General features: G+C 32.3%; 1 protein-coding gene across 1 annotated transcript; it reads left to right on the top strand.

Moving 5' to 3' along the window:
- The first annotated feature begins 772 nt into the window (after positions 1-772).
- Positions 773-26,939, top strand: LOC140437165 (uncharacterized). The gene is made up of 5 exons (XM_072526510.1): positions 773-1,023; positions 13,000-13,212; positions 17,427-17,814; positions 17,942-18,182; positions 20,260-26,939. The coding sequence occupies exons 1-5, from the start codon at positions 883-885 to the stop codon at positions 20,660-20,662; spliced, it is 1,386 nt and encodes a 461-aa protein (XP_072382611.1). The 5' UTR covers positions 773-882; the 3' UTR covers positions 20,663-26,939.

The raw sequence follows: 26,939 nt of genomic DNA, 5'->3' as shown, positions 1-26,939 counted from the left end.
GCCTAGGCAGTACCTATAATATAATATCATTAGCATATATCGAGTACCTGACTGATGGTTCTATATATGAGGAAAAGTAATTCATGCTATAAAAATAAGCTAGTACTTAAAACTGAGCCTGAAGCTCCAAAGTATGTAGTTTTAATAATTTTCCATTTTTTAATACTATAAAATATTGATTTGTTAAATTTTTTTAAATAAATAAATGTTATCAGTTAAATTATATTCTATTAAATTTTCTGAGAATTGGAGGTCTTTGTACAGTGTCGAAGGCACTTTGGATACCTAAAGTTAGTGCTATGACTTCTTGAAAATGCGTTAACAATGTCAGTGTGTAGTGTGACCAAATTATCCATTGTACTTCGATTTGATCTAAAGCATGTTTGGAATGGGTCAAGAAAAAGTGGTATTTTTATCCACCACAATGTTTAAGACATTGATAAAATAACTAAAGAAATATAATTATTACTTATATTGTTGAGAATTTCCGTAAGTTCATATTTTAACACTAAAGGTGCAAAAATTTAAAGACAGACAATACCTGCCTATATTGTTGAATATTGTTCTTAAATGAAAAATTAATTTATATTTGTCATCAATGCATTATAGTAGCATTTGAAAATACTTACGATCTTATTTTCTAAACTTTTACGTAAATTATTGGAAATATAAAAGAGAAGATTAGTTTAATGGTTTTATATTATTTATACCTACCTAATAGAAATAGAACTCTGTGCTAGTTCACAAATAGTCTTAAAGTAGGCAACACAAAAGTCAGAACGAAAAAATAAAGACATAACCTCAATAAATCAAAATCTGTGTTATTGTACCAAAATAATTAATTTAAACCCTGTAAAATAGAAAAAAACATGTGCTAATGAAATGGATACAGAAGTAATAACTTTATCTGATAAAATGTGTAGAACTTGTTTAAAAGAACAAGCCGAAAAGAATATATTTGACCTACATAAACCTTCTTCAAGAGATTATGCCTCAATTTTAAAATCTTGTGTTAGTTTAGAGGTAATTTTAACATTAGTTAGTGTTAGTGAAGTCCATTAGTGCTTTTGAAACAATTTGTGTAATTGAGAACAGTAGTTAAACTTTTAACTGCAATTAATATAGGATATAGTAACATTAAAGAATATAGATATATTCTTTGGTAACATATTGAGGATGTTTATATCTGTTGGTTCTTTATACAAGTAACGTTTTTAAATAATTTGAGTTCTCTTAAAAATCTTAATATGAAAAAATTAGTAAACCGTGCACAATTAAAAATTACTTACATTGTCGATTGTAAATTTCGAGATGTCATTTAGCCTCACCAACCTTTTCACGCTGCAACCTGAAATATCTTTTGTGTGTACCTTATATATATATTTTAGTCCTAAAGATCTAGAGTTTTATGAAAGACTAGGTATTATCTGTTTTGGAAATATGTTTATCATCTGATCCAGTACTAAGAATATATGTTCCAGATATTTATGGAGTTTTTTAACAATAGTCTGCATTTTCACAGAAGCTGCATATTATTCAGACAACTTTGCCCATTTTACAGAGATGATATCTGAGTTAGCAGTGTCCAGAGAGAACAAGTTACATGGAATAATTAATTAACAGACATGCCTCAAATGTTATAATAACAAGGATAATGAATGCTTTCATTTAAGTTATTTAAAGTAATTGTTAAAGACTATTAAAACCCGGAAAATGTGTCTTATCTAACATATAGTGAGGGGAAATCGATATAGAGTATTACAATTCATCCTTAAAGGCAAAATAGAAGGCTGTAGAGGTGTAGGAAGAAAACAGGTTTCTTGGTTAAAAAATATTTGTGAAAGGACTCAGATATCAACTGCAGGACAATTATTTCATGTGGCAGAAGATCATGAAGCCTTAGCAATGGTGATCGCCAATGTCAGATAACTCTGACATGGCATGTGAAGAAGAATAATGTAATAGTCGGGTCATTATAGGGTGTAAGTAGTAATAGGTAAGAATTCGTAGAAAAGACTCCTGCTTTTTTCTTATGTAAAAGTGGTTTCAGTTAAATTGCCAGGACCTTTGCAGATATTTTTTTAAAGAAAAAAATGGTATGTCTCTGAGATTTTTCAAATTATAAACCATTTTTGAATTCTCCATTTAATTTGTGACATAATATAAATATGAGTAATACATCTGAGCATTTAACCATGTATTTTAGGTACAAACCACTCAGTCATCCTCAAGTAAGTCTCCTTCTGGATAGTTACTATTGGTATTACTAGTATGCTACAAGTTTTTATAAATATCATGGCAAAATGTAGGAACATATCGTCAGTGACTTGGTAATATCTCCTATGTGACTTCATCTAAACTTTTCAGGAGAGACAAAAAACTTTATAATTATAAAATTTTAATATATTTCAATTGTTTGTTTGTGTTTTATGATCTGTGTGAAATCGACATTTTTACTTCTTGTGAAAAAAGTTAATATTTACTTAATTGAATTTAGTTTTGTTAAGCTAGATAGGAGGTATTGTTTTAAATAATGTTACTCATAAGAGATACTGATTTTTATTTAATGTGAACTTAGGAGTTGTTATGTCTAAACGAACAAAATAAAAAGATCTATCTGTGTAAAAGGCCATCATAAAATAAATGCGAATATTTCGGTAGGGTCGATTTTAAATCTTATAAATGTTGCCATTTCTCCGTTTTTATTTTAGGAGGCGATAAAAATAAATGTGGATACTCCAGAATTGTTGGCATAGTCTTTGGTCTTATAGGGACTTGTAAGTATTCTATTTTATGGTCAGTTTTTACTTCTATGGTCTGATTGAGGAATATCACATGTAGTTGGAGGATGAGTAGTCTTTAAAAATCGTATGGTCTAATATTTTGACTCTATATGGCTTAGTTCCCTTCCTTGCTTAAGCTGTAGTAGAAGCATAGTCACTGGGTAAATGGATTTCCTTGTTTTTAAGACTTTTTTCTATCATACTATGTACCGAGTCACATTCCATTTAAGAGTGACACGGTTCAAGATATTTTTGAACACATTATGTTTGATAGCAGTTTAGTAACGCGTTGGCCAGGACATTATTACGACTTTGATAACTGTATTCATCAGAATAAATAACTACTGGCGTTTTGGAATCGATAGCACAGTTCTCCTCTACATGTATGATACAGGAAACAAATGTGGATGCTTTGATCTGGTTATTTTCGTTTTCTGAAAACCAATAGCACATAACATCGCGAGTTTTTAGGTTGTAAACTGTGAAGTTATGGCAGGACAATTTGGTTTTAAAGTACATTTTGTTCTCTGGTACAAATGGGCACAATTTTACGGCTTGTATGTCCGTTGTTAATGCTATTATTCCATTTTTTTCACTTATGGCTTTATCCAAAGTTTTAGTTTCTCTGGCGTCTTCCTTTCTCTTTATATGAGCTCTATGTATATTCTTCAGTCGTATTCTTATATTTAAATGCAAAACAAATATTGCATTGGCCTTTTTTCGGTTATATTCTTTTTTTTTGGCAAAAACTGTTTACATAAACACCATACAAATCTGACATACTGTTAAAAGAATATTCTAAATACAATTTTTGTGTTTCGCTACGACAATAGTGTGAAGGAAGTTTAGGCCAACTCTCAAAAAATTGTTCCAAGTATTTATGACTTTCTATATATCTAGTCTTTACTATTTTCTTGGTAGAAACACGTGATGCTTCGTCAGTCATACCGCAAGAACTATTATCCACCCAATAATGAATGGTTTTATAACCTATATCTAATGCATTTGTGAAAATGCTACGACATACTTGTAAGTTTTCATTCCCGTCATGTAACATGTAAGTAAGTAGTAAGTGTACCTTGTGTAAACGTACCTTGTCTTCTTGACAAGGTACGTTTACCTTGTCAAGAAGATTTGACAAGGTAAACTTTGTTTGATTTAAATGTTGGAGTTTTATATACATGAGATGCTACAAAGACCTTATGTTAATCCCAAGTCATACCCTAAAAGTTCTGAAATGTATGATTTCTGCACTGTTCTGTAATTTGTTAAATTATGTAACACGAGGTTTACAGAATTATTGGTATCACAACTACTGTTATTAAAAAAAAACATTTCTTTAGATACACAATCACTTGGTATAACACAATTATTATTATCCGCAACAGTCTACTTCGTTAAAGTCTCTTAAGTAATCTGTTAAGTCAAAGTCTTCCAGCCCCGTACAATTTTACATTGCTGTAAGCGTAGTAATAGTATGATTGTCTTCAGGCAGAGGTTCGTCTAATACCATAACTATAGGCATATTTTCTATATCTAAGTTTTCCCATGCGTCGATTTCATCAGAGTTTGTCAGTTGGTTTGATAGTAGTGTCTACTTCGTCGCTTTTATTTACAACTAAGTTTTTGTTAGCCATTGCAAGCATACGCAAAGTTCTCTTCGACATGATTTCTATACAATTATTGTGACACACAAATTCTCCTATCAGTTAATCACTATTTATTGCCTACTCCTATCTGAAAGAAATTAAGTATAAAAACTAGATTTTATAGTATAAAATCTATGTTTATCGTTTTAGTTTAGAATCTTATTACTTTAGATTTTATAATCACATAATATTACCATTAATATGTACATAATATCTTGTGAATTCATCGATAACTCATTTTCATAAAAAAATGCAGATAGGAGAAATTGCCAGGTCACCGACGATATGACAGTAATGCCAATAAATCATTATACTTTTGTTGTGATATAGGTATTGGACTTTGTGATACCAGTTGCAAATCTTTTAGCAATGTAAGGTGTCGCCTTCGAAACCTAACAAGGTAAATCTCCTGGTTTTCATTCTGAAAATTACTTTTTAAAAACAGAGTCCTTATGCTGTTTTGTTTTACTTGCAGTAAAATATAGTTTGCAGAAGAACTTGTTGTTTGTTGATTTCTCTTTTTCTATTAATAGCAGGTGGATTTTGAGATGTTTTATCGTACAAAGCTTTCGAAATGTGGCTCTATCGCCGTATCCTAAAAATACCATGGACAGCGAAAATCACAAATATAGATGTCCTTAAAAGAATAAACCAAGAACGCCAACTTTTCGAAACCATCAAGAAAAGGAAAACGGCGTATCTAGGTCACATCATGCGAAATGAAAAATACCAGTTCCTCCAACTTATAATCGAGGGTAAAATTGAAGGCAAGAGAGGAATGGGACACAAGAAAATGTCCTGGCTCCGAAACATAAGGCAATGGACAGGGATTAACGACATACAATCTCTGATACATATTGCAAGAAATAGAGAATTAATGGAAAATGTGATCGCTAACATCCATTAGTGGATTTGCATCTAAAGAAGAAGATCGTACAAAGACCTAAAATTTATAAAATCCAGTTCTATATTATGTACGGTATATTTCATTGAGGTTTGTCTGACTAACTGCTGCCATTCCCAGGCCGATAAAATAGAATTGTTAAGTTTTTTTCTCTTTCGCTCTATCAGAGCATGCAGTGTCCACTTCTATTTGGGTCCCTTTCATAGAAACTTGTGTGTGATAATTTTAACTTGAGGATACTTATTGGGTATCCAAAAGAAACACATACTAATGCTAACATTTTTATTCTGGCCGTAACAATTTTTCAACCATAGTGTGATTTCAGTAACGCCGATCCGATTTCATTTCCATCGCGAGCTTCTTTGGATTCATCCCACATAATGCAATGGACTGATGAATCAGAAGAATTATACAAGGTGTAATACAAAGTCCAAAGTTTCTCTTGTAAAAGCTTATGCAACTTGTTATAAGGGGTGATGGCAAACATTTTTTGCAGATCACCATTTAATACCTTAAAGGTATTGCTAGCATTTTTGGTGTCCTCGCTTTTCAAATCATACCTTAATTTAGATTCATCCAGATGTGCATTATGGTCTTCTTCAACATATTTTTTTTTAATCTGGAGTCAAATTATTTTTCCCTTTTGCTTGAAAAAAGTCACATATATCTATTTTTGGTGATGTGAAAGTCACCTTAAATTTTTTGTTTATTGCCATTTGTAGCTCTTAACATATGGTTGAAATTATTGTTATTACAATCCTCTATATACAGTTCACACATTTTCTCACGTTTAGGTGCGTGCCCAAATACTTCATATTACTTTTTTCCCTATTGTAATGACTTCAATAAGTTGAGAAAGAAGAAATGTGTCTTACTACACTTTCAATGATGTTATCATGTGTTTTATTCGCAGGAATTTGCTTACCCCTTTGATCGTTTTTTACAATTCCAACCTGGTTTAATATTTTTCAAAACATTAACCATCACTGTGTTTGATATAGTAAGTGTGTTTAAAAACATAAGTTTACATACTCTAGTTCGTCTGAAATTTGCTGTAAAATAATAATTTAGAGTATTTTGTTTTAACATATATGAGGCAGGGTATCTTTTTCTTGAATAGACAGTACATATGCAGGGTATACCAAAAACTAGAGAGGATAGAAAAAAAGTAGTTAAGATGTCATGACTTCTTTTTTCGTTAAAGTAACGATTGCCCAATTAAATCATCAATAGCTCATCACATTAGCAAGATAAAAGGCGATTATTGGAAAATTTCGAAAACGACAGGGTTAAATATCTTCTTTATTAAGAAACATTTTAAAAAAACTTTCTGGACATTTTTGGTTGATACATTATGGAAGAGTTCAGTGGCGTACGAGAAACTTTTTTAGGGGGTCGCTCTAAGGAATTATAATACCAACTTATGTTTTTTTATATGGGACATATATGGACGGCGTTATGCAGCACTAGACTAAGCGCCAAAAATTGAGTTTGAGATATTTGACTTAAAAGTTTTCACTCTATTAAAATTCAGCATATGCTACAATAGTCGTAATTTTTTGTTTTCGAAGACAATTTTTTATGTTTTCTCTAAGTGCGAAATAATAACTTGCTAATGTTAAAGAAAAACGAAAAACAAAATAAATAGGCTTTTGGTTGACGATTTTCGCCACATTGTGAAATTGCGTTTGGAGGTCGTTTGGTCTAATGATGCGTAACTTAAATATCACTTTTATTGAATGATTAGTAGGCCACAAGCTATTTTTTCTTTTTGGGTATGACAATAAAAGTCGTTGTTTTGAATATTTTATATTACTTAAGAAATTAATCAAATATATAAAAAAAACTTGAACTCAGTGAAAATAGTAAATAAACATTACACATCTTGTGTGCCAAAGTCTAAGTCTCCATCAAATCCGTCAATGTCATCTTCCACTGTATTGTTACTGAAAAGGGAGCAATAGAGAGGTTTTGCATCATTTGGTATTAGGTGCATTAAAGATCTTAAGTCGTTAAGCTTAGGCACAGAAAGTGGCTTGCCTGAGGGCCAAAGAGGAATCAAATGGTTACTTAAGGGATTGCATTGCAACGGATCGTCCTTTTTGAAGTTTCTTGTGAAGATCTACTTCAACTTCACTAGTGTTAAAATCAGTTTTCATAAAAATACTCAGTGGTTTATTCTTTCTTATTTCAATTTTTTTTTTAAGCCAACTTACCTTCCTGTTTTCTATGTCTAATTTACGGTTTGTAATCATAGTTTCATCAAATAGTAAACTACTTTTTCCAACTAATTCTTCTTTTTTCATTCTGTGAACTACTAGTGGGTTCTTTTTACGGGATTTCTTTATCACGTTTAGGTAATCATCAACGGTATATAAACGTTGTTGAAATTTTAGGGCATTCTCAATATCTCCAAAATCACTATCATTGGGTAAAAACTATGACCAGGGAAGAGATAGCGTAATGTAATTTTTTCAATGGTAGGATGAGTTTGCAAAATCGTTTTCAGAATCAAAACTATTTTGATGTTGCGGTTTTGGCCGCCACAAGAGTCTGACCACAAAATTACATGTTTTGCAGAAGTAACATTTTCTGCAATGTATTTCTTAAGACAACGGCCTACTTCCTGGGCTCCCCGACCAGCTTCACCTTCTATCCAAACATAAGAATGACCTTTGTTATCCTTGCCGCTATGGATACCAAGGTTGTAAATACATAATTGACGCTTATAATATACGATATTTGTTGGAATTCTCGGAAGGGGAAGAGTTTTTTCTAAATCAAAACAAAAGGTTTCCACTTCTGGCTGATCGTTACTCATCTTCATGTCTAGCTTTCTTCTAGATTGTGCATTTTCAGCTTCTTCTAAGTGCACATTTTTTTCTTCCTTTAACTTGCTTAATTTTTCGTTATCTACGCAATTTTTAATTTCTAATTCAAAACAATCACATCTACTATAAGTATCTTTTTTCAACTTTTTTCTTTGAATATTAAATCTTCTGAGCGCTTCGCCCTCCATAGGCGTAGCGTCAGGGGTTTGGTTTGTTACAGGTTATTTTATAGAAAAATTTAAGCAATAACTGACACTACTTCTTAACCTAAACGCCTAAACAAGTTATTGTCAAAAACGTTTATGTACGTATGTTGCCAAATATTCGATTTACAATCATTAAAACGCTCGCAAGAGGCGCTTGGTCTACTGATGCAAAACTAATACACCAAATTAGTCGCTTGGTCTAGTTATGCAAAATTTAAAATCCAGAATAAGAAGAAAGGCACTTGGTCTTTTTAAATATATCTGGTTAACCGTTACTAACAGATTAATAGGATTTATTCTGTAGATAGTTTATGCTATTTCCCACCAGAAAGCGCCATAATCCAGAATTTGAGAAAATGGCACTTGGTCTAGTGATGCGTAACGCCGTCCATAAATTTTGACATTTTTCGTTTACATTTTTAATTCTCTTTCACGTGATATGACATGTTATATACCCATTTTCAGTTTTTGAAGCTACTATGCAAAGTTGACGTGATGTTATAGGCACTTAAAAATAAAACACACTCAACAATAGTAACACACTTTATTATGTCAACATAAATTAATATAAGGAATATAATGATATAATGTGTAAAAAATTACCTGAAATTTAATTTATAAAATATGTAAGTATTATTACATGATTGATATAAAGTGAAAAAAATATATATATCTTGATTTTCCAAGATTTCCCGGGTAAAAATTATGTCAGTTTGAAGTTGCGATATCCCAAAAAATTGGAGCTGAAACAGTTATCCCCTCCACTTTCCTATGTCGATCATTCAAAAGTACCTTCGTTCCGAAGGGTTCTAAGTTTCGAAAAACTGGATGAATTTTATAGCTATAAGTTTCAATCTAAAGTTTAGATTTTCATTAAAAATTTTTGCAAATTTTACTTATTAATGTTTATAAACAATGGATATATGATTTTTTTAAAAATAGTCGCTAACTTCGTTCCTATTGGTCGTAGGTTTTTTTTAATGTGAGTGTTTTTATCAGCTATCTAATGGTTGTACGTACAAGTCTGTAGCTTGAAAAATATAGAAGTTATTACAATTTTTTATAAAAAACATACCCCTTTTTCAAACGTTTATTTTGTAAATAATTTCGATGAAAACGCAATTATGCATTTAACTTCTGAGAGAGTTTAAGTCTTAAAGAATCCTATGAAATTTGCTAAATCTGTCTAGCATCATTAATAGAGCAAGTTCAATAGTTTAAATATTTAGCCTCAGGGATAAATAAATTAAATAACTTTTAAAATATTTGACCGATCGGGGGGAAATTTCGCACAAATTTAAAAGACGGTAATTCCTCGATGTTCAAATCTATTAATAACATTTTATTTTGTTACTAAAAAAATTAGTAAAATTTATAAACTAGTGCAAAAAAACTGCATTTTGCAAATCTTTCCGTAAATTATTTATTAATTTTAATTTAAAAAACGGAAAAATAAAGATATTCTTGATATAAAAAATGATATAAATATTGTTTATGTAAAATATAAGGGAAAAAACTTAAAAAAAAATCAAATTGAGACCATAAATTATTGTTTAAAAAAACGCAAGGTAAAAATACGAGTACTTTTTTATCTATTCGTCATCTAGTAACTCCCACCTATGTCTTAAAAGCTTCAGATATCTGCGAAAAATTTTGCCGTGAAATCGATGATTTTTGCATAATCAGACTGGGCTAGTAATGGAGATTCGGTTTTAACGTTAATGTTTTGTCAAGCATAATAAATTAGTTTATCATATAGTTGATGATAAATATTTGGCCGACAGGAATACATTTTTATTTCAACAAGATGGAGCGCCTTAATGCGGAAATCGTTGGAAATTATTGAATTGAAAAATTTTATAATCGGTGGATTGAAATGTATGGTCCTTGTTCACCAGAACTAAATTATTCTGATATTTTTATTTGATGATTTTTAAGAAACAATATTTATAAAACTGACCTTAATACTAAGGAAGTATGAAGGCTTATAAGAAAATAAAGCCAATGCATATACTCAATTTTGTAATATATATAATAAAAAGGTGTCAATTATTATTATGTATAACAAAACGGGGGCATTTTAAACATTTATTATAATTTTTAAATTTTTGTAAAGTGAATTCTAGTCGTTGCGTTGTTTTTATGTTTATTATAATGGTAATATTTTTGTAAAATTAATTCAGTTTGTTAAGTAGTTTTTGTTCTGGGTAAATTTCTTATTTCCATTTTTAAGTTGATTGATCTTATTTCTGGTAAATAAAACTGTGAAGGATTATCATCCGCATAATAAAATGGTGTTACTGAGCGTTTTGTTTTTAAGTGTCTATAACGTGATGTCAAATAAACAATGTATTTGCAGAGTAGCTCCAACGACTGAAAATAGATATATAAAATGTCATATCAACTGAAAGAGAATTAAAAATGTAGACGAAAAATGTCAAAATGTATAGGTTGTCCCATATAAAAAAAAACATAAGTTGATATTATATTTCCTTAGTGAGACCGCTTAAAAAATTTCTTGTAAGTCACTGAACTCTTTCATAATATATCTATCAAAAGTTTTAATAATTTTTTTTAAATGTATCTTAATAAAGAAGATATTTAACCTTTTCGTTTTCGACATTTTTCAATAATCGCCCTCTATCTCGCTAGGTTGGATAGCTATTGATGATTTGATTGGTCAATCGTTACTTTAATGAAAAAAGAAGTCATGACATCTCAACTACTTTTTTTTATCTCCTCTATTTTTCGGTATACCCTGCAAAACATATAAATTTGGGACACCCGGTACTATGCTTCTCTAAAAATGAAAAAATGAATTGCTGTTTTGTGTCAGTTCCTTGTCCTGACTCCAGTATGCATTAAAGATCTCCTGTCTCTCACCATCTGCAAAAACAAGTAGGTTTAATAATTCTGGCAGGGACAACTTTACCCTTTTTACTAGCATATTCTTCACTTGAAAAATTTAGGTTTCTGAATATTACATGCCCATTCACTGGTATGAACGACACGTTTTTATCTGTCTGAGTAAAAATAGATTTATTTTTCACTTTCCTCTTTACTTCATTAAAAGATAACTGGAATCTGTTGCAAAAATTGCAGGTTCATAACTTTTCTCTCTATCGGGGTCATCTTCTGCATCAAAATTCAAGGCATCTTTAATATTTTTTTCATTTAAAACATCATTGCTTTGTGTATTATTTGATTCTGAAATAAAACAAGGCTTTTAATATTGGTTGTCAAATATTTAATAATATTGCTATAATAGTGTAAGGTTGGTATCAAATCACTACATTAACTTTTCGAGGTTGTTTTTTAATAATTTAAAAATATTAAGCAAAAAAGGTAGCTTACCTGTAAATACAGTAGAATTCCCAGAACTTCTCAGTAGTTCAAGAATCTTTTTCTCACGAGAATTATGGTTCATTATTCTTATTATTAGTAACAAACAACTGTAAACACACCATAAATCGGAAAAGTACTATTAGATCACTAACGGTCTACCTGCCATCATAGAGATATGCAACACTGTGTGCGGCGGTAATTCACATGCGTAGAGGGATAAAACATTAAGTCCACATGGTGTTCTATGTGAAAATGGACAAAATCTTCCAGTGTGAAAATGGACTTGGTGTTCTTTTAAATATCACTATCTCCATTAGCAAATGGTTTAGGTCCTAGTGCTCTATTCCTGTAGATAAAGTGATAAAAGTTGATTATTAATTTGTAAACATGTCAAAATCGAAAAAAAATTAATATAGTGATGTATTCCTTCGAGGTACAGATATTTAAACTGTTAAAATAAAATAATAAACAAAATAATACAACTGTAGAGATAATAGTCATTCGCCATATTTTAATTATTATGGAACACATGTACATTACAGACAATACATTTACCAAAGTTGTTCGAAATTAAGTAAGGAAACTGACAAATCTGTGCTTTCTACAATTTACAAAGCAAAAAGACAGTAAATGAACTGGCATTAAGATTTAATTTCAATACAGAGCACCACCATTTGCTTATACATATTTCGTCCTTTTGGACTCCTCAGTCAAACTTGTGACAAGCTCTGAATGAAACAAAATCTTTCTGTAATGTTAATAATTATGTAAATAGTCTGTTTGGTTTGTAAACTGTAGAAAGCACAGATTTGGCAGTTTCCTGAATTGATTTGGAACCAAGTTCTATTGGTTCTTAATAAATGTCGCTGTGGGATCTGGTGCACATTATTTTTAAAATAATTGCTAACATTACAGAAAGATTTTTTATTCAGAGTTGGCCACAAGTTTGCACTGAGGTCTCCAAAAGACGAAATATGTATAAGCAAATGGTGGTGCTCTGTATTTAAATTAAATCTTAACTCTATTGTACAATAGATTTAATTTGCATCAGATTGTGCAATTTTACAAAATATTACATCTCGTGCTTTAAATTGTGGTTGAACTTTATTATATTTCTTCTAAATATTTCTCCATGTCACGTTAGTGCAAAGTCAATAAAAATTCTACTTTACTAGATGTTTAATATTTTTAAAAATTGCGGAGCAATTACAGTATGCGGACTAGAGATTAATTTACCCTACTCACAAATGTGTAATTGTTTTTTTTTATTGATAATTTAAGGTTAATAAAGAAGATGATCTGCCAAAAAATATATGTACAAAGTGTTTAAAAATTCTCCTTGGATTTCACAAATTCAAAGTAACTGCAGTTGAAAGTGAATATAAGTTAAAGAGGGCTTTAGAAAATAAATTAAGGGAGGAAGCAAATCAACCAGCTGTTTTTACCATACAGTCTATACAAGAAGTTAAAATAGTTGATGGGGAAATTGAACAGGTAAGTTATAACACTTATAGAATACTTACTCAACATTAACTTAATAAGTAGGTATAACATGGAAAATCTATATAGAAATTTTCAATTGATAGAATTGCAATTGAATACTGAATATGTCAAGTCTCCTGTGGTTTAACAAGCAAAATTTCATGTATAATTAGTGTGACCAACTAGTCCGAAAAATCCGAGACATGACCCGAATTACGAAGTCGTGTTCAGACTGGGCTTCCGGGCTATCTGAATTTTTAACGCTTTGGTAAAGTTCTATTTTGAGTACGTTATTCTTCTAAGAATTCATATCAAATTGAATTGGTGTGACGAAAAAAAGTCGACAATTTGAATCGGTGAGATCTAAAAGGATAACATTCCATTTTTTGTCAAATTTATTTAAGATAGCAGTTTTGTTCACTTTACCAAGCTCTACAGACTTAGTCAAAGACAGATAACATTCTATCACATTAAATAGCTCATATTAAGCTAGTTTTCCTGAAGTGAAATCTAAAAGGATAACAAAGACTGTCTAAGTCTCTTCTTGTTCTTGCATTTGGGCAACACTACTGACTCAACATAGGAAATAAATAAATTGAGATTTATTTCAAACACAATGATTCAACACTTCTGCTCTTATGCCAACTGATAATTTATATCATGATTAGACAAAAGTACAAAGTTCCAGAGTATAAACAATTACTTACAACGATTTGGCATTGAAATACTTTAGTTATTATTAAACATTTTTACTGGCCCAAATCATCTGTTTACCCAGTATTACAGTCTTGACCCCTGAGTTGTACGCTTAGTATGTGGGTGCTCTTATTGCTGCCAACAAGGCGTTATATGTGACTCTTAGTTTTATATTTTCTTTGGACTTCCATAGTAAGTTAAAAAGAAAGTAATGAGTTCAATTAAGTTTTATCTAGACACAGTCTCTGTCAAAAGATTTCTATCTTGATACCTTAAATTTAAAATAAATAGTTCTTGTAAGCATAATTTGCTAAAAGTAAATGGGCAAAAATATTAACATGTAAAAGTTTATGGATTGAAATTGGTAGCTGGTAGCTCGCCCAAAACAGCAAATTTATTTCTTAAGATTTAGGCGTAGAAAATTACATAAAATACTACGGTATCACGGCCCATAAAAGAAAAAATAGCAAATGAATTTTCGTCAAAATTCTTTTTTTCTGAAGAATTTTATCACTGCACTATACTTGATTTTGTTGATTTTCGGAAACAACCACATCCAAACTTCTTCAAACTTGCCTGCAGTTAACTGCTGCCCGGAATAATTTGCCATTTTTAAATGTCATTTATTAACACATCTGCCAATGTAAGAGAACAATTCAGGGGTGTACAGCTGTGATCTCTGATCTAGATCGAGAATCAGATGTTTAGTACTATTGATACATAGAATTCAAATATAGTATAGCGATTTGTAAAATATAACTAAAAATAATTACTGATATTTTTTTTATAATGGTACAATATTTTCTTGGGGGAATCAACTACAGAACATAACATGTTAACTACTAAATGACTCCAAAAACATATTGTACTCATCCACTAGACCTGTACAAGCAGGCATAGGGTTCCAAAATTATGGCATGGGGATCATGAATAAATAAGAGTCAAATGATAACGGGTTGAAACTAATAAACTTTGCAAGCGCCAAAAACATGATAGTAGGAGGAACAATATTTCCCAATAAAATAATACACAAAGGAATATGGAAATCACCTGACAACGAAATCGTTAACCACATAGATCACATCCCAATAGATGCAAGGCATTCCTCCGACCTTATGGATGTCAGAAGCTACCGAAGTCCAAACATAGATAGTGACCACTTTCTTGTAATGGCAAAAATCACAAGAAGAATATCCTGTGAATATCCTAAAGAAGGATAAACATATGAAACAAGACAAAATTAATGTTGATAATTTGCGCATTGAAACGGTTACGAGTATAGAGTATAGGAAACAAATGGATGAGGAAATAGAGAGCCTGGAAGCGGGGAAAATGTGGAGGAATTGTGGAAAAAATGTAAAAAAAATAACTCAACGAATGGTTTGACGAGGAGTGCCAAAAAGCAACAGATAACAAAAAAAGAGCATACATAAAGACAAATCAAGCTAGGTGTACAAGAAGAGCAAAGGAGGAATACCGGATCCTAAGAAGGGAAGAAAAAAGATTACGCAGAAGAAAAAAAGGCAATTTGAAGAAAAGCAGTTAGAAAATATAGAATGGTTAAGAAATCAAAACGAAACTCGAAAGTTCTACAGAAATGTAAACACAATGAGAAAAGAGTTTAAGCCAAGAATAGGGAGCTGTAAGGATAGAGAAGGAAATATCCCAAGAAGGAAATATCTAAGTGATACGGTAAAATTTAACGGCCATTTTATTGAAGAAGCAGATAACACCGTAGCAGATAGAAATGATTAAAATCTACTCAACCCAAACGAAAAACCACCTACCACTGAAGAGGTTTCCAAAACTTTTCTTCTAAAAAGCTTGAGAATAATTAAAAAGCTTAAAAATGATAAAGCACCAGGAACTGATCAAATTTTTTAGTATAGCTGTAGCAGAATGATGATGACGCCTTGGTACAAGCATTGCATAAACTTTTACTTCTCGTCTGGAAAAATGGGATCATGCCTTATGAATGGTCTCAATGCGTGATATGCCCGTTACATAAAAAAGGCGATCAGCTCCAGTGTGACAACTACAGGGGTATAACCCTGTTAACAACTGCTTACAAAATACTAGCAAATATTCTCTATGAAACGCTAGAAGGTTACACAGTTGGTATAGTTGGAGAATACCAGGCCGGATTTACTCCAGAAAAATCAACAATTGGCCAGATTCATTCAATAAGACAGACATCACCTATTCGTCGACTTCAAGGCCGCATACGACAGTGTCAAGAGAACAGTACTATACAAATCAATGCGTGAGTTTGGTATACCAGAAAAACCAGATCATTAATTATCATCACATAATCATTAATTGTTTATAGTCTACAAGTGGCGTTTCAATAAATGCTCTCTTAACAATTAAATGTGGATTGCGAATATGTAAGCAAGTGCCTCTATTCTACTGGTAGAGTGAAACAAATTTAAGTTTGGGAATGTGACGTAGTACTTAGCGCAGGTGGGCGGACTGTTTGTTCCAGTGGCTGGCGGAAACAGGTAGATTTAAAATACTTTCTCATAAGTATATTCAATTAAGTTAACAATGAATTTGTTAATTTTTATTTTCATAGTTTTTAATCAATATGAAGTTTATACTTTACTTTAATAAATAACAAAATTCCTCAATACTTACAATTTATTAACATTACCACGAAGGAAGAGTTTCAATAAACTGTTATTGTTATAACAATTTAATTATAAACATGCACCTGATTGAAAAATTCACACGCACATTAACGCACACAGCGTTAGGTACAAATCTAGTCTCTCCTCCAGCATAAACAATAATCAGCCTTTTGTCCTTAGAAATCGTTAACCGAAAACCTTAGATCTGCCCAGTGATATGGTGCAGTATGGCTGCACCTATATATCTTTCATCGGTATAATTTATGGTACTATCCTCAGATCGAAATTGAATTAGCTGCTTTAAATATTCTATTCGTTTTAAACCAATATCATAACTTTTCATTAGGACACTCCAATTGTCTTCGGATTTTCGCCACCTGCAATTTGTTCGAGATGATTTGAAGAGTATCTGTTAAAAAGTATGATGGTTTTTTTTTTGTTCCTACCTTTTTAGGAGCCGTATTGTTAAATAACTATTATTAATAACTAAATTAAACACACTATAGATACAATAAATGACTTAATAATATCTTAATAATATAATCTGAAAAAAACTAATAAAATATCCAACACGATCAAATCAATAAGTCAAAAACTCTCTGCGATACGTACTTCTCAAACTACGACACTGGCAAGCAGTACACTGGTCGTTTCCATGGTAACACAAGTAAACACGATTCACTGCGCATCGTCGAGGTATCAGTCATATTCCCAAACTTAAGTTTGTTGCAGTATACTACATTATTTATAGCGTTGGTATATATGTAGGATTAACATAATTCGTCATCCTCGTCCTATCACATTTAACTCTTCAATTATTAAAGTAAATTAAGCTAACCTGGGTTTATCAAAGATAAACAATAAAAATAATTTGTTCTATTAAAAATATTTATCTTATAGATCGAAAATGATGTGATGCCACCTCTCGCCCAAACCTTTGAAGTTGTATCAGCAGTCCTTATAAACAACAATCCCAAATCAGTACCTGACCCCCAACAAGCACCACACGATGAACCTGATGAAACTATCAGTACTGATGATCTTACTTTTGTAACAGATTCAGATTCATCAGATTCTGATAGAGAAAATTCCAAGTCTGATGTAGAGGATACTTTCACAATAAAACCTGGTGTCAAGTGCCCTGAATGCGGAAAGATATTAAGCTCTAAACGAAATCTAAATCAACATTTAGCAGTACATACCAAAAAGAAACCATATAGTTGCAATATATGTGATAAAAAGTTTACTAGAGCAGAACATGTATTGATACATAAGAGGATACACACAGGTATTTATTATTTTTTTTGCATCTTTAACAAAAATACAATATTCTTCCAAACAGTTTTCTTATTTTTTATCAATATTATGTTTAATTCTTATAAAATTCTCTTATAAAATACTGCTAATAATTTTAGGAGAGCGTCCACACAAATGTCTCATCTGTAAGAAGACATTTATCCAGTATGCTACATTGAAAGCCCATTTAGGAACCCACAGCAACGAAAAGCCACACATGTGCACTGTCTGTGGTAAATCTTTTAAACAATCAGCATCCTTATCAACACATAATAGAATACATACTGGAGAAATTCCGTATGTGTGTGAGCTGTGTGGAAAAGGATTCAGAACTGCAGGATCACTGAGTATACACAAGAGGTATGAGTTGATTATAAAAGTCAAATATCGATGAACATTTGTTTAATATAATATATTAACACAGCTCAACAAAAAAACAATTGGTACTGGAGAAGTAATAATAATTTCCCTCTTTATCCTTATAATTTCTTGGTGTGGTGTTGTGCTGGGTTCGTTCTCGTTTTATTTCTTGATAGAAGTTCTTGATTTGTTTATTTGTAAAATCTTCAATCTAGCTCTATTTCTACTCCAGTGGCTATTAGCTAAGAGGCTAGTTACTGGCTTATCAAGTCGGGAGGGTCCGGGTTCGTTCCCGGCAGGCAACAGAAAATTTTCAATTTCTAATTTTATTAAGCCGTTCATCGTACTTCGGAGGGCTTGTGAAGCCGTCGCTCTCGGCTAGCTAAGTAGTCGTTAATATTTAAACAACCTAAGTCAGAAGGTTACGAACGGAAGATGTCCAATAAATAGTCATTTGGGTGTAGTACAATCAGTTATAACAACAGACTTTCGAAAAAAAATAAAAATTTCTACTCCAAGAACATTTTTTCCTTGTAAATATCTTCTTAGCCGTCTGTCTTTTTTCAACATGCTGTTGATTGTGGTTTATTTCGGTCATAAATTGCTTGCTTACAATCTTTTTCATATCAATCCTGTTTGTTTTTTGTTTGTTCACTGCTAGTACTAAGTCGGCTGCTTCTTGTATTTTTTCTTTTAGTTGTTCCTATCTGCTTTCTGTATCCCTTACAGTTTTCTGCCTTATACATTTTTCCTCAACCTACTCTCTGATTTTTTTATATATTTTCATTCTAATAGTAGGGTAGAGTGAGGTTAACTGGACATCTTTTGAATACAATTTTTATATTTACTTACTGCCTGGTTCAAAATAAGCCAATATTTATTCTTTGCTTCTTTGTTATTTGACTAAATCTTCTAGGTTGAAAATTATGTCATCATTATTAATACTGCGACAGACTATTCCAGCCAAATTTAAAAAAAGTAAGTTTTTACGGTGAATTTCAAATGGACTCAATTTTTCCGAGGTTTCCCATATTTCCCGGCCAGTGAAAATTACGTAGTTATTCATATTTCGACGAGCTACCCCAGATTAAAAAAAAAGAGGCTTCTACCTGCAATGGAAGCCGAGATAATGTAAATTTTTCCTACGTGTTTCAATTTGAAGTTACATCTCGAAAAAAAAAACGGATCTGAAACAGTTATTCTCCACTTTCCTATGTCGATCTTTCGAAAGTACCTTCGTTTCGAAGGGCTGTAAGTTTCGAAAAATTGGATGAATAAGTTTCAATATAAAGGTTAGATTTTCATTCAAAATTTGTGCAAATTACTTCTTAATGTTCATAAACAATGGAGATATGATTTTTTTCAAAATAGTCCCTAACTTCATTTCTATGGGTCATAGAAGGTTTTTTTTTAATGTGAGATTTTTTACCAGCTATCCAATGGCTGTACGTACAAGTCGTTAGCTTAAAAAATATAGAAGTTATTACAATTGTTTATAAGTAAAAAACATACCAATAGTGAAATTTGCTAAATGTGTCTAGCATCATTAATAGAGCAAGTTCAATAGTTTAAATATTTAGCCTCGGGGATAAACAAATTAAATAACTTTTAAACTATTTGACCGATCGGGGGGAAATTTCGCACAAATTTAAAAGACGGTAATTCCTCGATGTTCCAAAGTATTAATAACATTTTATTTTGTTAATCAAAAAATTAATAAAATTTGTAAATTAGTGCAAAAAACCTGTTTTTTTGCAAATATCTCCGTAAATTATTTATCAATTTGAATTTAAAAAACGGAAAAATAAATGTATTCTTAAAAAATGATATAAATATTTTTTATGTAAAATATAAGGGAAAAAACTTATAGACAAAAAATCAAATTGTGACCATAAATTATTGTTTAAAAAAACGCAATGTAAAAATACGAGTATTTTTTCATCTATTCGTCATCTAGTAACCCCCACCTATGTCTTTGTCTTTTTGAGTTATCATAATCTTGTATTGATGGTGCGATATATATAATATAATGTCTTTTACGGTGCTCTTATTTACTTAAGGCTTACTTTATGTCCAGGTTTCACAACAAGGAACGACCTTTCATCTGCATCCAATGCAACAAAACATTCGTGACCAGTTCTCATCTGCGACTTCACGACAAATCTCATACCGGAGAAAAACCACACAAGTGTATCATTTGCCACAAAGCATTTACGAGGAGTGAGCATCTGAAGTCCCATTTGGTAATTCATAGTGGTAGGAAACCTTATGTGTGCAAGCTGTGTCCAAAAAAGTATACTCAAAGTAGTCACCTGAGAAGACATGTCAAAGCAGTACATGAGAACAAAGAGGCCATAGAAGTATATGAGAACAAAGAGACCATAGAAGTATATGAGAACAAAACGACCATAGAAGTATATGAGAACAAAGAGACCATTGAAGTACCCAAGAAAGAAGAACATATGTTTATTTATAATTGATAAACATCATAATTATATGTGTATATATATATATATATATATATATATATATATATATATATATATATATAATCCAATAAGAGGTTAGGACGACACATCACACGGAAATGCTGTTTGTCTAGTAGGATAACTCGTACGCCACCTAGGAAAGAAATTTGAACTGCAAACTGACATTTCAACCTACTGAATAAATCATATATATTTTGTTTTTGAAACGATACGTTCAATTAATAATACAATTAATTTTTTCGCAAAATGGCCAAAAATATTGGTTGCTGTAATTTTAAGGTAAGATTTAATAAGCAAAATAATTTAAAGATTTATGTTGTTTATATTTAAACTCTTAGCGGCCAGGCCCGCCGAGAGGGCGGTACAGCGGATACATTTTACCGGTGATCGGCGATGTAAGGGGCCCGGCGTCGACCAGATCAAAGACGTAATTTTCTCGGTTTTTTTTTGCTCTTCACTTTATGTGCATAATGCGTTTAATTAATATTCGGCTATATTTAATATGACCTTTACCTCTATTTTGAAATATATTTTATTGTTTTAGTGCCGTTGCGACATCGTGCAGTTCTTGTTTTGGTCACGGTGCCGGTGTACTGCTTTCATATAACCATAAAAATCGCCTGTGCTGGTAGGCAAAAGGTTGCATTGCATATTGCATTGGTAGTATTCATCAGTCAGACACATTCTGCCGTGCTGCCAACTTAATTTTACAAATATATCGATATCGTACACGTAATGTCACCGAAATGGAAATCGGGATGTCAAAAGTAAAATGGGATATCATTGGAGTCAGTGAAGTAAAGCAACATGGAGAAAACCTGACAACACTAAAATCAGGGCATATATTTTACAGTAGAGGTAGTGAAACCGAATCAGTCGGGGGAGTCGGTTTCTTTATACACAAAAGACTTGCAGATAACATAGTCATTACAAAAAGCATATCCACAAGAGTAGCCTATTTAATCGTAAAGCTAAACCGAAGGTATAAATGTAGATTATTCAATATTGTTCTGAAGCTATTTTTTGTGGCATTTTAAAGTAATTACTATTTAAATGGGAATAAGTCACAATTAAAGGTTAAAGTACGTTTATTGACGTTTCAATTTCCACTTCGGAAAAAGATTATTCAAGTATATACTCAAAACAACAGACCATCCGGATGAGCAAATTGAAGAATTCTACAATGATATCTCAACGGCACTGAAAGAAACACCAACATACTACACAGACTTTAACGCAAAGATCGGTCTAAAGCAGGATGAACAGGAAACAGTACTAGGTAAATTTGGATCCAACGGCAGAAACGACCGTGGACAAACACTACTAGAATTGCTATCAACCATACCTAATCTATACCAGATGAATAGTTTCTTCTCTAAAAAAGACCACAGAAGATGGACGTGGAAAAGCCCAGATGGTAAGACCAAAAACGAGATAGACTACATAATCAGTGACAAAAACATATATTCAACGACGTCACAGTCCTTAATAGTTTTACCACAGGCAAACTAAAATTAGACTTAATAACAGAACGATTCAAAATGATAAGGAAGAAAGCCAACCCGATATGGAACGACCCAACGAATTTAAATGAATATCAAGACAATATCAATAAAATCCTGCAACAAAATGAAATCATAAATAATGCAAATATCCTAAACATAATATCGTAGAAGCTATTCGAAAGGCTCAGGTAAAATGCTGCCCTAAAAGACGCCAAGACGAAAAAATAACCATTAAAACAAAGCAACTAATGGAAACTAGAAGAGAAATCAAAGGAAACGAAAACATTGACGAAGAAAAACTACGAAAAATAAATAAAGAAGTATCAAAAGCTATAATGAACGATAAGAAAATTTAAGAATGAAAAGGTCTACCGAACTATAGAAGAGAATAAAAGTCTGAAAGTCCTGAGAAGACGGCTAAACAAAGGAAAATGTGAAATACACCAAATAAAGAACAAAGACGGAATCCCCATATTAAATAGACAAGAACTATTACACATAGTTGAAGACTTCTATCAAGAACTATACACAAGTCAAAGAGAAGACCAAACGAACTTGTAAGCCGCCGCACCACGCAAAATCGTCAACCAGGTTTCGGAGTTCATGCCAGAGATCACACTAAGCGAAATCCAAGACGCAATGAAAAAGATGAAAAATAACAAAGCACCAGGAGAAGATGGATTCGTAATATAAGCTATAAAGATGGGCGGACGTGCCCTTCTCAACCAAATAAAAATTTTGTTTAACCATTGTCTAACAGATTGTTGCAAATCGGAAACATGGAACAATGCAGTAACAATTTTACTAGGATACAAGGCGCACCTAGAAAACTATAGACAAATCAACTTATTGAACCGCATCTATAAAATGTTTACCCGAATAATTACGACAAGACTAGAAAAATTCGGAACAAACGATCACCTACAAACAGTAAAAACCTTAATAGAAAAATCGATAGAATATAACAGATCACTGGTACTTATCTTCGTAGACTTTCACAAAGTCTTCAATACCGTGGAATTAGACAGCATTATAACTGCTCTGAATAATAGTAGAATAGACTCCCGGCTTACAAAGTTAGTACAAACATTGAATCAAAACGCCACAAGGCGTGTAAAACTACATGATACCACCAAAGAAATTCATATAAAGCGAGGTGTGGTGAGACAGGGCGATACTCTCTCACCTAAATTATTTATGACGGTCCTCGAATACGCCTTTAAAATGTTAAAGTGGGAAAATAGAGGAATGCTCAATCATCTGCGTTTTGCCGACGATATAGTACTTATTACCGAAGATCTGCGTGAAGCACAAGAAATGCTACAAGAATTAGAAAACGTATCTTCAACAATAGGCCTAAAAATGAACATCAGTAAGACCAAATTTATGACAAATTTGGTTCCCAGCGAACACCCAACCATCCAAATTCAAGCGGCAGAATTGACAGAAAAGTACATATATCTCGGTCATGAAATCAGAATAAGCAAGGAATCAGACCTGTGAATTTCAACGACGAATAACACTTGTTTGGGCGGCGTATGGTTCACTAAGAGACATCTTTGAGAGCACCATCCCGATAGCTATGAAACGGAAGACATTTGACCAATGCAAATGAAAGTTATATAGTAGAGTTCCAGAGACGACAGTAGTGAAAACCACAGAAGTTGCTATTTAAAATGGAGACAACTGGAAAATAGTATGAAACATATCACAGGAGCAGATAACTTACTTGAAAAAAAATGGAAAATAAAATTCAGACCTGGTGGGAATTGTTAAAAGTTTACCTTGACTTCATGCTATTTCTCGCGGAACGAGGTTTGCCTTTAAGAGGTTCCTCAAATTTAATCGGTGATCCAAATAATGGCTTATTTCTATATAGTAATGTTAGAATTAATAAGCCACTACAATCCAACGTTGGCGAATCATTTGAGAAAAGTCCAAAATTCTCAATTTGATAAAAAGGCGCTGCAAGTGCATTACTTGTCACAGGAAATATAAAACGAGTTAATATCGGTTTGTGCAACGCAAGTAGTAAACATAATTTTATCAGAATGAAAAGTAGCATTTTTCGATTATAACAGATGCTACGCCAGATATTTCACATATGGAACAGATAAACTTTATATTACGATATGTATATCTACATGACAACTTATAAAACGTGCATGAACGATTCTTAGAATTTGTTAATTTAGGGAAGACCGGAAATGCAATAGCCAATTTAATTACAAATGTTCTCGAAAGTCATAATATTCCGATTAGCGATTACCGTGAGCAGGGATATGACAATGGTGGCAATATGTGTGGAATGTATAAAGGTATTCAAACGCGCATATTGCAGGTAAATTCAAAAGCTTTGTTTTCCTCATGTGCCTGTTACAACTTGAATTTATGTGGGGTGCATGCAGTAGAAGTAGTCCTAAAGTAACAACTTTTTTCGAAATTGTATAAAATCTTTACAATATATTTAGCAGCAGCCCACAACGCTTGGAGATGTTAAAGAAAAATACAGGTGTTTCACTACATTCAATTAGTTCCACTCTTTAGTCAGCTAGGGTAGAAAGCATTAAGCCACTAGCACAGCGATTACCTGGAATTAATAAAGCTCTAAAATGTGTAATAATGTCATCGGTTTGATTTAAAATTTTATCAGCAATAAATCACAGGAGTCAAATACTATAGTGTAGTCGTGGTCTTTCCTTATTGAAGAATCTAAATTAGTTACTAGCAATTATGGAATAAATCCAGACTTTACATCGAGTAAAGAAAAACCCATAGATTGTATAATAGCAATTTAACCAGAAGATTTAATTCGGCAAATGAAATTAATTCGCTATTTAACATTTAATGGACATTCCGAGATGAAAATGACTACAATATTATGAAAAAAATTATGTATTGCGCAGGTTTTATAAAGAATAATTGTTAGATGCAATTTTTTATTTGAAAGCGAATGACAAGGATAATATTGGTGAATCTGAACTTTCTCCAATACATTTACTTAATAAAATTAAACATCTCAAATTGGCATCATTATTTCCTAACGTCGTTATTGCGTTAAGATATTTTGCACATTACTGGTGACAGTCGCAGAAGCGGAAGGATTCTTTAGTTATCTTACTTAAAAAATGCTATTAGATCTACAATGAAGTAGCATCGGTTAACTGGCGTAGCAACTTTGTGCCTTGAGCATTTATGCGATTTTTTTCCAATCAGAAATCTCGAAAATCACCTCTATTATAAATATTCTCACTATTAAAAATATAATTAAAATTTAATAAAGTTTATATTTGAAATGGCAATTATTATCTATTTATTTTATGGATAATTTTATTTCTTTAAAAATTAATTAATTTTTTTGCTCTTCGCTTTTTGCTGGGGTCCGCTCTTTACTTTTTACCGGGGCCCGCTCGTCCCTCTCGGCGACCCTGCTAGCGCCACCTAGGAAAAGAAACTGAACTACAACCTATTGTGTCAATCATATTTTGTTCATGAAACGATATGTTTAAGTAATAATATTAATTATGTACATATTAGTAATACGATTAATTTTTTCGCAAAATTGCCAAAAATATTGTAATTTTAAGATAAGATTTATTAAGCGACATAATTTAAAGCTTTATATTAATTTATATTTACTTGGTTCACATGTAAGAAGTTTATTATTTTAAAAATATATTTTTAATTCTTTTGAAAGTTCGTTGATCCTAAAATATTGGCTGCGAATATGGTGAGACCTAAAAAATATATTACCGATGAAGAACGAAAGGATGCTAGGAATGCGCGAAGAAGGGAAGTTAGAGCTCAGCGAAATAAACGTCGTAAAGAAAAGGGTTCTAGAGCTAGATTAAGTAGTAGAAGAGATTTAGTACTTCGCCAGGCACCCCAATGTTAGGAAACTCTAAAGGAAGTCACCAGTAGAAGGGAGGGGACTTGGTGCGGCTTCGTCGATATCGAGATCTGGAGACTGAGAAAGAACGACACGCAAGTTGATACAAGAAGCCGTACTTCGCCAAAGTATGCAAAATCTTGGGAAAGCCTTCAGTAGAAGGGACCGTGATGCCACAAGGCAACGTCTCCCAACGAGTTTAAGGGACCGATGAGGATCGGCAAGCTAGATTGGCCCGAGAGGCACAAAAGAGGCACAAATACGAGAAGAGCAATCGCAACGAGAGATACCTAAACAGCGACAAGAACGACAATAACAACAACTTGCTTCCCAAAGGCAAAAAATATACGCAACCAAAGAGTGCGTATATGCAAAATCGCTTGCAGTAAGGCGCAGAAGAAATTCTGGATGACGCAGTCACTGAGCATTCTTATGGAGCGATGGACATTCGCTGCCAATTTTGTACAGCCAACACTTCATTGCAGATCGGCCAATGGATGCAAAATTCACTATGTGCAGCCAGAAGGGAAAAGTTACAGTTACCGGTAATAATTATCTGGCGGTTCTCCAAACCCTAATGAGGAATACAGGAAACGATCCCGCGTGTAAAGGATTCGTGAAAAACAAAAGGAACATTAATAGTTCGTTCGCCTATACCAGCAAACCTCATTACTTCTTCTGGTTATGGACCGTACTACTTAGGAATCCATGGTCAGATTACCATTTGACAGAGACACTTCATCCAGATGACGCCAGAATCGAAGGTTTGCTCAGCTCTACATCTTAGATCCTTCAGAGGCAACTGCAGAGCGACTACAAATGGCCGAAATCAAAATTGTGGCCCCAACGTCACAATATATATATATATATATAT

Source organism: Diabrotica undecimpunctata, chromosome 3 (genome assembly GCF_040954645.1).
Source record: "Diabrotica undecimpunctata isolate CICGRU chromosome 3, icDiaUnde3, whole genome shotgun sequence".
Lineage (NCBI taxonomy): Eukaryota > Metazoa > Arthropoda > Insecta > Coleoptera > Chrysomelidae > Diabrotica > Diabrotica undecimpunctata.
This window is presented reverse-complemented; position numbering and strand designations above follow the sequence as displayed.

Excerpts from the sequence above, each read along its gene's own strand:
- LOC140437165 (XM_072526510.1), top strand. The coding sequence starts at position 883 with ATGGATACAGAAGTAATAACTTTATCTGATAAAATGTGTAGAACTTGT. Across the intron at positions 17,815-17,941 it reads ACATAAGAGGATACACACAG|GAGAGCGTCCACACAAATGT; the intron begins GTATTTATTATT and ends TAATAATTTTAG. Across the intron at positions 18,183-20,259 it reads TCACTGAGTATACACAAGAG|GTTTCACAACAAGGAACGAC; the intron begins GTATGAGTTGAT and ends CTTTATGTCCAG.